A 14,511-nucleotide genomic window follows, 5' to 3' on the forward strand; every position below is an offset into this window, starting at 1 on the left:
TTTATAATAATTATTATCAATCAATATTATTATAAGCTAAAATAATACCTAATAAGATATGCATGTTAAAGTAGGGGTGTGCGAATAAATTTGATCGATTTGGTTTGATTTGAAAAATATTTTTTTGGTTTTTAAAACCTCATATTAGGTTTTCAGCTAATGGTTTGATTTCAACTTTCACTCATCTAAACAAACTAAAAATCTGAAAATTCAAAATTAAACGGAGGACTCATGAAATTAAATAGATATTTACTGTTCAAATCATATTAAATTTTAGCTCTATTAGTTTGCTTTTATCAAAATTTTGATTGGTTTTTTTGTTTGGGTTTTAGTTGCAATTGATTTGACTAATTTGAGAAGTTTTTAAAAAAAAATGTGATATAGGGCCCGATTGAGATTGTTTATAAGTGCGGGCGACATTTTTAAAATGCTGTATCATCGTTTGGAAAACATGTTTCAGCAGATTATTCGAAAACACGGTTGGATTTTTACACTAAATGCAGACCATGGGTTCGAAACGCCGCCTCACCATTTGGAAAACACGTTTTAACAATTTATCTGAAAACACGGTTGGATTTTTACACTAAACGCAGCTCGCGGGGCGAACCTCGCGGGCCACTTGCAGGTCGAACCCCGTGGGCTTTGTTTCAGGATAAGCACAAACTGCATCAAACACCTTTAATTATTAGAATGAATGCCTCCAGTGTATCATGTGGTAAGAATATGCATCATAAAGGTTTTACCACAATAGAAATTTTGCAATTTTGCGTCGGACAATAGAAATTTTGCAATTTTGCGTCGGACAATATCGAGGCAACTCTAACGATAATTTGATGGATTAGTCAAATTTGTGTCAATTTGCATCAAAATGGCCTCTGACGGTAAAATGGTGGTCGGTAATGTAATTTATATTGAATTCGCGTCGACATAGTTCGACTATAATTTTTACGTTGAACCTATCGTCTCCGAATTATGCCGCAAAATTGTTTCACAAATTACTGTTGGATTTTGCGTCGCCCATATCCGATGCAAACCTATAACACAGGAAAAAAAGATAAAATAACTTTAAGATTCGTATAATTTGCACGCAAACAAAAATAATACTAAATATCACAGTAACAAGCAAAATTATATCACAAATGAATACCAACAATGAAAAATAACATAATTTAACAAATACTGATCTAAATTATCAAAAGTTTACATCTACACCCTCAATGTAGGTTCAAATATTTTAGAAATTAAAAATACATAAGAACTCCTAATCCTTCTCATCATTCTCCTCCTCCCCGACCACAACGCTCACTACTCTTAGTCAAGTGTGTTATACTCCCCTCAATTCTATGTTGGCCTTCATGCATATGGCAGAGCTCCTCAATCATAACAGTGGTTTGTTTGACAAGCTCCTAAGTATCCAAGTGTGATGAGTTGATGCCACCAATAGAAGCACGAGAGATCTCAGCCTCGAATCCTGCCCATCGCACCCAGGTCGTAGACCCTCCCCTTCTTTCTTGCTGCCTGCGTTCATAGCCTGAACTCAAACTAAGTGGCTACCACTACTGCTGGCGGTGCTCAGGGTCTGGGAGGCCAATTGCTTCTCCCGAAGCTGATCGTACTCCTCTTACATAATAAAAATCAATGATTAATTATCATTTTAAACATTAATTCAAAATAAATATAGAAAATCAAATTTTTACTTAAATCCTCCAGGAGTGGTCGGAGACCCCACTGCTGCGTCGCCAAGTGCCTATGAGTTCAGACGTACATCTTTGCAACGAAGGGCTCACTGCTTGAGTATAATGAATAAGAACAAGAAAATTAAATCAACAACAACAACAACAACATACCTTAAGACTATCCTCTAATTTTTTATACAATATGTGATCTTTTTAGGTCAACCTCATCCTTTCTTAACATAATTCGAATCTAAAACATCTATTCTCCTAACTTTATCATCAGATGGACGATGTTTACTGTGATCAGATGGTCGATGTTTATTGTGATCAAATATCTAAGGCGACTCTCTCTAAACTTGTCTGCCACTCAAGCTACACCCTTTCATGGATACATTCATTTCGCATTTTGTCTCTCTGTGTCAAGCCAATCATCAACCAAGCATTTTCATCTCCGCGAAAATTAGCTTAGTTTAATGCTTTTCTTTTAAATGCCAACATTCTATGCCATAAAGTATTGAAGGCCCAATCATCAACCAACATGCTTTTTTTTTAAATGTTATTAGTAGAATTCTTCTTATACAATTTTCCTTTTAAGTCTAAGTTGTAGTTTTCTAACACACAATCACGATGCTTTCCTTCACTTCAACCATCCAACGCGAATTCTACTAATAACATTCTCATCTATATCACCATCACTTTGAACAATAGACTCGAGATATCTAAAACGTTCACTGTTTTTTATGATTTGATCTTTCATTGCCACATAAAAAAATATCATCATTGAAAAATATACCTTCCTCAATGGTTTCTGGTGGGGAGAAATATGGGATTTTTTATAGTCTCTGTAAGTCGTGATATCATTGTTGCCTTCCCAGCTAGCCCTAGTGGCGACTGTATCGTGAAGGTTCGCGAAGGTGAGGGGTTTGAGAGATAATGAAAGGGGAGGGAGATAAGCGAGGGTTTCATCTGAGAGGGGTGAAATCGGGAGAGGGGGAAGCCATAACGAGGGTTTTGGGATTGGGAGAGAAAAATTTTGGCTTGAGGAGCGGGAACCGAATTTCAGGGCATTGGCATCAGATTTACGTTAGATTATTTCGACGCAATTATCCAACCGCAGAGTTTGCGACAAAATTTGCATCGAATTTGTGTCAGAACTAATTTGACGCAATTAAGTACGTGTTTGCGTCAACTTCTTCGACGTAAATTTCGTCACAATCCAACATATCAGTTCGACATTTTTGAATTCAGTATGTGTTCAATTGTTCGATGCAAATCAGACGCAAAATCTGATGTTAATATTTCCATCGGAAAAATTTGACACAAATATCAGACGCTAATTTCAAATCTTTTGTAGCTAATGATAAAATTTATGAAACAGCATTTTGTCTGTTATGTTCTAGGGAAATTTTGTAAGAAAGACATGCAAATAATATATTTAACACTACATTCAACGCTCAATTGAGATTAAAAAAAAAAAGAAAATTCATGACGAAGATGAGCTATCTATTTAATTTTTGAGTAAAAAAAAGGCTATATGAAAAGGGATTTGTTGACCACACATGCACATGAGCCTATTGTCACGCTCCGCCATATTCGAGGAAAGTTAGTCCGTGACACTATGCTCGTCTGGGTGCGACCATGCATCATTGTGTGGATTCGGGTTCTTGCATTGCAAGCACACCAATTATTGTTTCTATCGTTGGACATACTTCCCAGCACCAAATTAATGAAAAAGAATAAAAAAAAAAATCCTATGGTGCAGATATTTTAATGTGATTACATTCCTTAGAGTCACATCAAGAAAAAAATATTATGTGTGCCCTGAGGTTGTACTCGGGTGTGTATTGGGTGTATTTGATTTGTGCTTAGGATGTACACCCCTATTCCTTAAATTTTATGGCTTGGGTTGAACCATTAAGACTTACACACATATTTATTTATTTATTTATTATTATTATCATTATTTTGTTAAAGTAATAGTAACATGAAATTGCGAGTTTTTCTCTATTTTAGTGGGCGACATCAACTTTTTTTTATTTTTAAATTGTAAAAATTGCATTAAATTTTAAGAAAATTTACATAAATAACAAATAATTGTAATGTATTTACATATCTCATACTAAACTCACATTCTCACAGTTACATGCATAATATTTGGTGTTTTAAATCTATGCATAAATATATAAAAATTAGGTTATACACACACACTGTGTGCACGCACGTGCTTGCATGTATGTAATATGTATATGTGTGTATGTATGTTTATGCCCCTAAATTAATGTACAAAATCATTCGTGATTTATGCATCTGCGAGTCCGACAAAAGCCTCTAAACTGGACAGAAATCATTGGATATAGTTATAGATTTTTTCTCAAGGAGTTGAGCCAATAAACAATGTGCGTAATTCCTCTAAATAAAAAAATTATAACAGATTTTGCGATTAACTTTATAATATGTACACATTTAGTTTTGATGATGGCCATACTAAATAATAGACGATAAGAAGCCCTATTCTGATAACATTTTATTCTAGACTTGCATAAATTTTGATACGAGAAAGAACAGTTATGGAGAAAATATTGTATATTTTGTAAGTATAAACTTATATAGGTCATGTCATCATAATTTCACTTATATGTGATGTCGTCACTCCATCCACTCTTGTAAATACATATTTTGTAAGTATACTATATTTTCTCAAATGACAAGATAATAGTCTGATGATTACAAATTTCTCGCATCGAAATGTCCCGTACGCAAAACTCAGCAAAGTACAATATTTAAAACATTAATGCACAAATATATATGAAAAAAAAAAAAAGATTTTTGAACTAAATGATAATAGCCAATGGGTTCATGATTGCAGTCCGCTGCCTAGAAATAGAGAAAATATTAGGTGTAGTGCCCTACACTCAGAGTAAAAATTCTAAATTCCAGTAGCTTCTATATATATATATCGGCACACACATACATACACTAGTATAATTGTACTTATACCAAGTGTATGTGAATAAAATACACAATATAAAAAATCATATTATAAAACTTAAAAAGTTTATTTAGTTTAATTATTTTTATTTAATTAAAAGATCAAAATAATATATTTATCACCAATTATTATGTCAATTAGTGAAAAAATAAAGTATATCATAAGTCTCTATCAAGGTATTAATTATTTAAAGTTATAACAGTTTTAAAATTCAATATACAAGTCATTTTAAAATTTATAAGAATAATATTTATATTTAAAAAAAACTAATTTTTTTAGCGATTTAATAGTCGTAATGTTTAAATTAATATAAAGATCATTTTATTATTTAGAAATTTTAAAGAATAAAATTTTTCACTAAAAGAAAAAAAATAATGAAATAAGAAATTAGATTAAAGTTAAAGAGATTTATTCACAAACTCTAAGAATATTATTTGAGCACATTACTTAAAGCGTATCAATTAGTGGTATAAAAATTAAATTAATTATTCATATGATTTTGTAGTTGTAAAATTATAATTGAAATAAAATTCATTTTAAATTTTATAAAGATAATATTTAATTTTTTTTTAAAATATATCACAATACTTAAATTCTATCAGTTGCTAGTTTAATTATTTTTATGATTGAATACTTGTAAAATTCTAATTAATGTAAAGGTTGATTTAAAATTTATAAAGTTAATATTTATCTTTAAAAAGTAAAAAAAAAAATTCATATTATAAGAACTAGTATTTTTTAAAAAAAATTAAGAAAGTGATAAACATCCCAAATGATATTTCATTTCACAATGAATAGGCACTAATCATTGGTAAAAATCGATATCTTTTTTTTTATTCTAAGGAGATTGTTGAATCCTAACTTGTCCTTTGATGAGCATATCCCGACAGTCGGAATCAAGAAAAATGGAGAGAGAGAGAGAGAGAGAAAGCAAGATAATTTTTGAGAGAAGCCCGACAGTCAGTCCATTTATTCCTTTTAAGACTATCTATTTAAAAGAGTCTAAGTAGTACAATTAAGGAATGTGGAATCGTTATGGTAGCCGCCCTTAATAGAATTAATGTGTATAATTTGAATTAATGATCGTCATAATATCGATAGAGAATAACGGTTTACAATAACTTATTAGTCCAAGAAAATATTGTTGGCCTGTTTGTGACCGATCATGTCGATCGTTCAATTGAAATCCGCCTATTTGAGAGTGGGTGATTGGTTGGTCTAAATAAGGTCGACTGTCTTGACAAGAGGTCTGACCAATCGGCTATGCAGGGATTAATATATCATGCATTAACGGTGAAAAAGATTATTTTTTTTATTATTTTGTATATTTATCCAAAAAAAAAAAAGAATAATCTTTTTTTAATGTATTTTCTAACAAAGCAAAATTAAAATGATCATAAAATAAAAATTAACATTCAACCCTAAAATAAACTTCAACTGGTATGGGTGTAAGACTATAAGTGCATTGAAATTATTTTTCGGCTAGCAATAGTTGACCTGATCTTAAAAATACATGTTTAATATGAAGCGTATTTCTAAAAAAATTGATAAAGAGTTTAAGTAAATATTAAATGTGTTTATGTCAAAATATTAATTATTCTAAAGCACAACATTTTTAAAATTACAATTAATATAACAGTCATTTTAAAATTTATAATTATTATATTTTTTTTATAAAAAAACTAAATTACTTTGATGATTTAATTGTTGTAATATGTTAATTAAACCTAAAAAATATAATATAATAATTGTACGAGTTTAATTTTTTAATACTTTTTTTACTATTAAAAGAATAATCACAGTTTATGAGTAGTAACATTTAATTCTTATATATATATTAAAAAGGTAAAATCGATATTTGGTTAGTGGGCATCAAATATCGATTCTCCCAAAAGGTTAAAAACCCTGGTCTGCTTGATTCTAATCCGAAAAGCCTGCACCACGGAATTTTAAGAGAATATATATAGATCATATAAATTATATAAACATGAAATTAATTAAAAAAAGTTTGTAACACTATATGGATGAATGAATAAAAAAATTTAATAAAAAAAAACAAATGATATCATATCATTCATAAAAAAATATTATAGAAAAAAAATAAAAAATTGCAAATATTTATTAAGTACAAGAAAAAATAATTTTTTTTTTAATTTAACAAAAAACTTTAAAGATGGGATCATCAATAATTTTTAAAAATAGTAAATAAAAAATTATTTTTTGGCATATAGAATTAAAAAAATAAAATTAAATTATTTGGAATTGCAAAAATTATATATTTGGCAATATTGAAACAACATTCATTGAATATGTTATAAATTAAGTTTTTTTTTAAAATGTGCCTCATGTGTCAATATGGATGTGTTGAATGCTGCATTACTGCTCATGTGTTTATAATAAAATTTTTGTGCATCATATAACCCATTCTTATTCCTATAAAATCAAAACCCGGCAAAATAACAAAAGGCAATTCAAATCTAGGAAATGAAAGAATGATTTAGCATTTCAATGAATTTCTCTCGCTATCTCTATCTCTCTCTAGGGTATGTAAGCTATGAAATTGGTGTCTTTCGTTGTGAGAGGAAATGTCGCACCACTCTTTTGAGAGAGAGAGAGAGAGATGTTGGAATCTGATGATCTGATATGAGTTTTCAAAGCGTCAGGTGGCATTGTCGGAGCACTATCATCATGTTCCATCCAGATCTGATTGAAGATGCAATCTCACTATCTGAAGTTTGTGGATCTTAATCCCCACCCTATATCTTATTGGCTCTACTTTAATGTCGAATTCATGTCAAAGCTATTGAGCTTTGTCTATGGATTTACTAGATGTTTGTGAGACACTATAGTCGAGTGGAGCAAAGACAGAGAATCAGATCACCTCGGATCACACACTCAAGCACCAAATTTGATATACTAAAACTAAAAAATCTACTTAGTTCTGATTTGCCATTTATGCTCCACTCCACTAGCGTATCTCACAAGCAGAGAATTCTAGTAGAGCCGCAGACAAAGCTCCATTGCTCAGTAAAGAACCAAACAAAAATACAGAGCTTGAAAATTGATTCGATCGCCAAAGACAATGAGAGACGGAGTAGGGGTTAAGATCCACAAACTTCGACTAGTATGACAACGGTTTCCTTCATATTTGGACGATGCATGGTGATGGCACTTCGACAACGCCATTAACCGCTTCAAAAACTCACAGAAGATCATCAGATTCTAATTTTCACATAGCATGGGACCTTTTAGTGTGGGATAAAATGTCTAACAAGTTTGGCAATGTCGTCAACTTTTTGTGCCACCATCTCATCCTCTCTATCTCTCTCGTATAAGTGAGAGAGAGAAGTTAGGGAAAGAAGAAAACATGTGAGGGAGGCTATAAGTTTAAAGATGTAGAGGAGACATCTTGAAGAAGAATTGTTAGTAAATTTTTTTTCATGCAGTCCAAAAAGAGGACCAACCACCACCATTTCTTATAGAGTCTTAACTTTATGGATCATCGGCCTAGCTAGCTAAAATCCGAAAGAGTGCCACTGACTTACAAATCATTGCACAAAAGCATACAATTTTAATTTTTGTAACGGAAAATTATAATTACTATTTCAAGCATGATCATAACATGCTATAAATTTATTGGCAAAATATAACAGTAACATACAAGAAAGACAACATTAGATTTGTAGGAATTAATTAAATATGCAAGGAATTGTTCATCAATAAAATAATATATGTAATTATTTCATCATGTGCAATAAATTAACTAAATGTAAAAGATATAGATAAAGGAGAAGGAGCATGGCTTACAATCAATAAAGTAACTATGAATTTAAGACAAGCAATAAGAATAAAGCTCCTCATAATGAAGGGTATGTTTACCCTATAATAAATAATAATTACTCATTTTGATATAAGCACCAAGCTCCTCATAATTATTTATCCTATGATAATATAATGAAGGGTATGTTTATCATGACTTATAATGAAGGGTTGTACTAGCATCACTAGTAAGTCATACACAGATTAGAATTCCCAAGAGTTAATAATCATACACATAAAAACATTACACCTAATTTATTTATTAAATTAGGTATGCCCAGTTGACTTATAATATATGAACCTAATTAAAGTTCTCTAACCTAGGTCATTATAACAGTCAAATAACTAAAATAAAATTTAATCTAAAAATATGTGCATATAAGTGGCTATAACTAAAATAATAAAATTGCATTAAATGAAGAAAACCATAAAAAATGGGAAAGGGAGAAGCTCACAACACAATCAGTAGAAAAAATGGAGAATTTGGCACTCTGCCTTCGGCTAAAGCTTTGAAAGAAGAGGAGGGGCTTGCTCAAGTGGTAATAACTGGTGTTCAGATGCGTGTCAGATATATATTCACTCTTATGTATGCCAAACATTGCACACTCATTTGTTGTAAAATGTTGGTGCATCATAGTTTTAATATTTATTTATTTGATGAAATAGTTATAGAACCCATAGATACGATACAAAATAGTGAAAAGGGTGTTTGTGCTTTCCTCTACAGAAGAAAACCAAATACCACTTAAAATAATCTATCATTCTTAAGATAATTGTTCCTATTAATTAAAACCCAACAAAAAATCACAAAAGCTACAATAGAAATCTAAGAAATGAAAGAATGGTTTTGTATTTCATGGAACTTTTCTCTCTCTCTCTCTCTCTCTCTCTCTCTTTTTGTCTATGATTCTTTTGGCACGTGCGTAGTTTGCAAAGCAAGGCAGTTGGTAGTAGAACAAAAAATATTTTTCTTTTCCCCAAATCAAGATTTCTAATAAGATTGCATATTAATTTTTAATTGTCAGACTATAAGAGTGCAAAATATCAGCATAGCAATACAAATACACGTTCAAAATAGAATAAACAAAGATACAACACAAATCTAAGAAAGAAAATGAAAGAATTATTCAGCATTTCATCAAACACACAAATCCCACGAAATGATCAATATTCAACAATATCAAACTTCATTCTTCCTCTCTAAGAATCCACCATCATTTCCCTCACAATATCTCAGTTCAAGTGAAACCAGCCGCTCCATCCTCAACTGTCTGTAAAAGTTCTCTATGTAATTCTTAGCTCTCTGGTCATTATCATCTATTGATGAAGCATTAGATGAGTCGCTCGCAACCCTTGATATTGTCCTTCTGAGCGGCTTTGAACCTAAACTCGAATGTCTTGCAGGCAGTGAGGAGGAGAGTGTACTGAAAAGAGGCGGGGCTAAGCCAGTGATTCAAAGATTTATAGAAAACTCCTTGAATAGAAGGACAAGCTTTTTTCTTTTTATATCTTTTTAAGACGTATGGTCTCTCATATTATTCGTGAGTGCGTACAACTCAGTAAAAAATCTTATATCGTAGATATGTCAACTATTGTCGATATGGTTATCATCTTTGATACATAAGTGAAAGGAACAAGTCACTAGTATCGGGCATCATTTTTTATAAGATATTGATGGGCGTTCTTATTAGTCATGATGACTTCTTCGTAGGCATACTAGACTATCCTTTCAAGAAAGATGAGAAAGCTTGGATCAGCATGATGAGCTCTATTCAGCCACTTCTAAAGATTTGGGCTTGATTCAGTCACTTCGGCAAGTAAACTTAATTCAGCCACTTCGATGGGCTGGCTTAATTCGGTCTCTTTGATACTAATAAGAGAAATTTAGCAAAAAATTCAATATATTCATATTTCTGTACACATTCATATATTCCAAAAATGATGATGGGGTGTTGTGGCCGATCGTTCCTTCGAAGACAAGCAATTTCCTATGTAAGCTTTTTGGATAATTGCTAATTTTTCATAGGTATTTGCAGGCTCATTCAACGGAGTTAAAAATGTAATATTTTGACCATCTATTTTTCTTTATCATTTTCAAAAACAATGCGTCCAACTCCTAATTTTATAATTTAATAAGATATCAAAATTGCATTTTATAATTATCTTTTACTTCCAACAAACAAATCTGTAAATACTCGAGCAAAAGCAGCAACAATGCAAAAAAAGTCCCCACAGGAAAGTTCTTGCCTCCAAACAAAGATAATCTCAACACTCCATCATCATTTTTAGACAAAATTAAAAACTTTACTCGCTAATCTCCTTCAAGACGTCTTCTTTTCACCTTTAAACTCATAACCTCCTTCCAACCTCTCCCTCTCTCAATCTCAAATGGCTCCTAGTAATCTCCGCCTCTTAAACCGGCTCAGGAAAGCCATAACAAAGGTGAGATTCCTTCTCTCCTTCAACCTCCGGCAATGGCTCCTCTTCCCAACATCCGCTCCCTCCTCCCATCGCCTTCTCAGCCTTGACAACCAGCCACCCTCACCGGGACTCCTCGACGTCGCCGGCGAGTTCAGCTACTACTTATTTGATCCACTCTCCTCTTCGCCGCCGACAAGACCTTCGAGTTCAGGTTCGAAGCCGCTCAGAAGGACAATATCAAGGGCTGTGAGCGGCTCATCTAATGCTTCATCAATCGATGATATTGACCAGAGGGCTGAGAATTTCATTGAGAACTTTTACAGGCAGTTGAGGATGGAGCGACAAGTTTCACTTGAGCTGAGATATTGTGACGGAAAGGGTGGATTTTTGGAAGAATGAAGTCTGATATTGTTGAATATTGATCATCTTATGGGTTTTGTGTGTTTGATGAAATGCTGAATAATTCTTTCATTTTTTTTTTTTTTTGTTAAGATTTGTGTTGTATCTTCTTTTATTTGTGTATATGGTATGAAGTAAGAAAATAATCTGTCAGATAAGAGTTTTGCCTTGCATGTTTGAAGATAAGTTCGAAGGGGATTTGTGTATTATTATAGGATAAATGTTAGTGGTGATTTGCTCTTTTGTACGCCTATTTGTATTTCTATATTGATATTTTGCACTCTCTTAGCCTGACAATCAATAATTAATATGAGACCTTGTCCAAAAGACCTGTTCGGCTTGTTTGAATTTCGAACTCAAAAAATTTGTTCGTGTTCGACTGGCTGTTCAGCTGGTGTGCTTAGCCAGCCGAACACGAGCAAAGAGTCTTTTTGACAACCTTAAGCATGTAGCCATAAGATGTTAAGGATGGGAGCAACATTTAAAAATTATTATTTATATTAAAACATCATTTGAATCTAATTTAATATTTTTTATTCATTTTTCTTAATTAAAACTTCTAATTGATTATAAATCTTTGTAGTATTGTAGTCAATTATAATATATATTTAAATGACTATAAGACTACAAAGATTTATAATCAATTAAAAGTTTTAATTAAGAAAAATGAATAAAAAATATTAAATTAGATTCAAATAATATTTTAATATACATAATAATTTTTAAATGTTGCCCCCAACCCTTAACATCTTATGGCTATAATTGATGAGTAGTATTTCGAGTCAAAACGAGCCGATCACGAACGAAAAAATCTTTATTTGTTTTCAGCTCATTCACTTAACGAACGAGCCGAACACGAGCTTAACGCTTGATCAGGAAAGAAGAGAAAAAATTTATGTTCTACCACCTACCTTGCTGTCCGAACGACACACGTGCCAGAAAGAATGAGAGTAATTTGATTCAAATAAAATAATCTTATAATAAACCTTCCGACGGCTCTGGAATTCAGATGATGATTAAAAATTCTGTAAAGGTGGGAGTTAATTTTGGTGTTAAGGGTAGGTAGGCTGCGAAGGATGAGTTTAGAGGGGCTTAAAGATAAAATGGTTGGGTCAATGGTCAACGTAAACACCTAGAGCTAAGCTAACCTTCTCAAATATGTGGCCAGAACAGGTCGTTAATTGAAGCAGTATCACGTGCGTGACTTTCTAAATGTACGTAGTATAATTAATTTATTCAATTTATTTGAAATATTTTAAGTAGTTTTGTTATTCATGTATGCATCTAAAATTATTAAACCTATAAAACGAGAAATATTATAAATTAATTTTTTTAAAATAATTAAACTCTTAATTATTTTTTAGTTTTTTTATTCATATTATATCAAATATATTATAAATAATTTTAGTATAAAGAACACTAGAATATTTTAATTTAATTTAATGATACTTATAAAAAAAATGCGCGAAAGATGATTAGTTTAATTGAAAGAGAAAGTCCGGAATTAAACTCTTAATCATTTTTATGTATTTTTAATAACGATTAAAATTATTATAAAGTTGTAAGATAATTTTAACTTATGATCACATAGATGTTTGAAAATAATTTATATATTTTCTTGCATTAAAAGTAATAATATCTATGCTTTGATTAAATGATTTGTTGTAAAATTATGCAATATTAAATTAAAAACTTCTGATTCTAATTACTAGGCATAAGTAATACACTTGAGAAGATGCCGCTCAAATAAAAAATCTGTGGCCAAGTCTTGGAAAATATTGATTATGAAAACTATAAAATTGAATTTATAAAAATAATAATAATAAAATTATATTGTTGTTATGTTAACATAAATTAAATAGTATTAACACTTTATTACTCACACAACTTTTATTTTAATATTATAATGCATTGAATTCAATGTTGTCTGTTTAAAAGACTTCGGATATAAATTGGGCCTCAAATGTATTAAAGAAAGATAGCAATAAATTGGTCCTCAAGTTCCATTATATTAGAAGGTTGTCATGGGGATAAATTTTCAGCGACCTTTGACTTGTCTGTAAATGTGCATTAAAGTATTATTCAATGATATTAATCTGTGTGGAAGAAGCCAACGGAAGTTTATCGAAAACTTTTTAAAAGACTTCGGATAGGAATTGGGCCTCAAGTATAGTAAAGAAAGATAGCTATAAACCCTCAGTGATTCTGGTTGACTGAATCGGGTCACAGAGATAACTTACGCCATTCTTTAGTATTATAGATAGCTCAAGTTGATTCATAAGAACCGAGGGCTGAGCTCATATATATGAAGGAATATTGACCAATTTGTCATGGATAAGTATATGTAGAATATATGTCATAAGACCCAATTAGAATAATTTGATCATCAATGACATCACTGGCAACTTTGAAAGCATCTTCATTTTCAATGTATAGGAGATTCCTTAAGAAAGCTATTTTTTGGAATGAACAACCAGTATCTGCCGCCTATCGAGGTCAAGCGATCCTCTTTGAAAACCACAGTACCAAATTTAGAAATCATTTAGCTAATGAGTTAAATATGTAAGAATATAAGAGATCAAGTACATCAAATGACGAATAATATAATGCCTATTATAATTAATGATCTAATAAAGAGTTAGCATAGCCACAGAGTTCACCAAGCTGTTATATATTTAGTATAATTAATCACTTTTTCAAGATATTTTAGGAGCATCTTTTGTATGTATTACATCAATGGATCCTACTGCAGGAGTAAAATGTAAAAACAATAATAGGGTTGATCTCAATATTAAATAGATGATGAAATAAATATAAAATTATTTAATATATTTTGAATGATATAATAATGAAGCAAAATGATATTTTCAATTATTCCACATTCAATATTTAATTTAGAATATTAGAAAATACAAAAAGCGAGACAAAATGGATAGGGTGCAATAATTTAATTATAGGAAACATAAGAAAAGCCATTTCAAATAAAGGTCTAGTTAAAGTTGGGATGGATGTTCCAACCTGGGTTATAATAATTTGAATATGGGTTATTCTACTTATAATTTATGGCATTCAAAGTTTCTAATGATGCTTGAGAATCTACCATTTTGCCTAATGAATTCATGAGTTTGAATCGTGTCTATTGTCCTTAAAAATATTTTCTGGGAAGTTAATTGTCAATGTTATAAATAAAAGTATTATATATATATA

The 14,511-nt window shown here is 31.1% G+C and overlaps 1 protein-coding gene across 1 annotated transcript; it reads left to right on the forward strand.

Moving 5' to 3' along the window:
* Nucleotides 1–10,872: 10,872 nt before the first annotated feature.
* LOC110023609 lies at nucleotides 10,873–11,423 on the forward strand. Its single transcript, XM_020723099.1, has one exon. The coding sequence runs from the start codon at nucleotides 10,873–10,875 to the stop codon at nucleotides 11,302–11,304; it is 432 nt and encodes a 143-aa protein (XP_020578758.1). The 3' UTR covers nucleotides 11,305–11,423.
* The last annotated feature ends 3,088 nt before the right edge of the window (nucleotides 11,424–14,511 follow it).

This window comes from Phalaenopsis equestris, unplaced genomic scaffold, assembly GCF_001263595.1.
Source record: "Phalaenopsis equestris unplaced genomic scaffold, ASM126359v1 Scaffold000224, whole genome shotgun sequence".
Classification (NCBI taxonomy): Eukaryota; Viridiplantae; Streptophyta; class Magnoliopsida; order Asparagales; family Orchidaceae; genus Phalaenopsis; species Phalaenopsis equestris.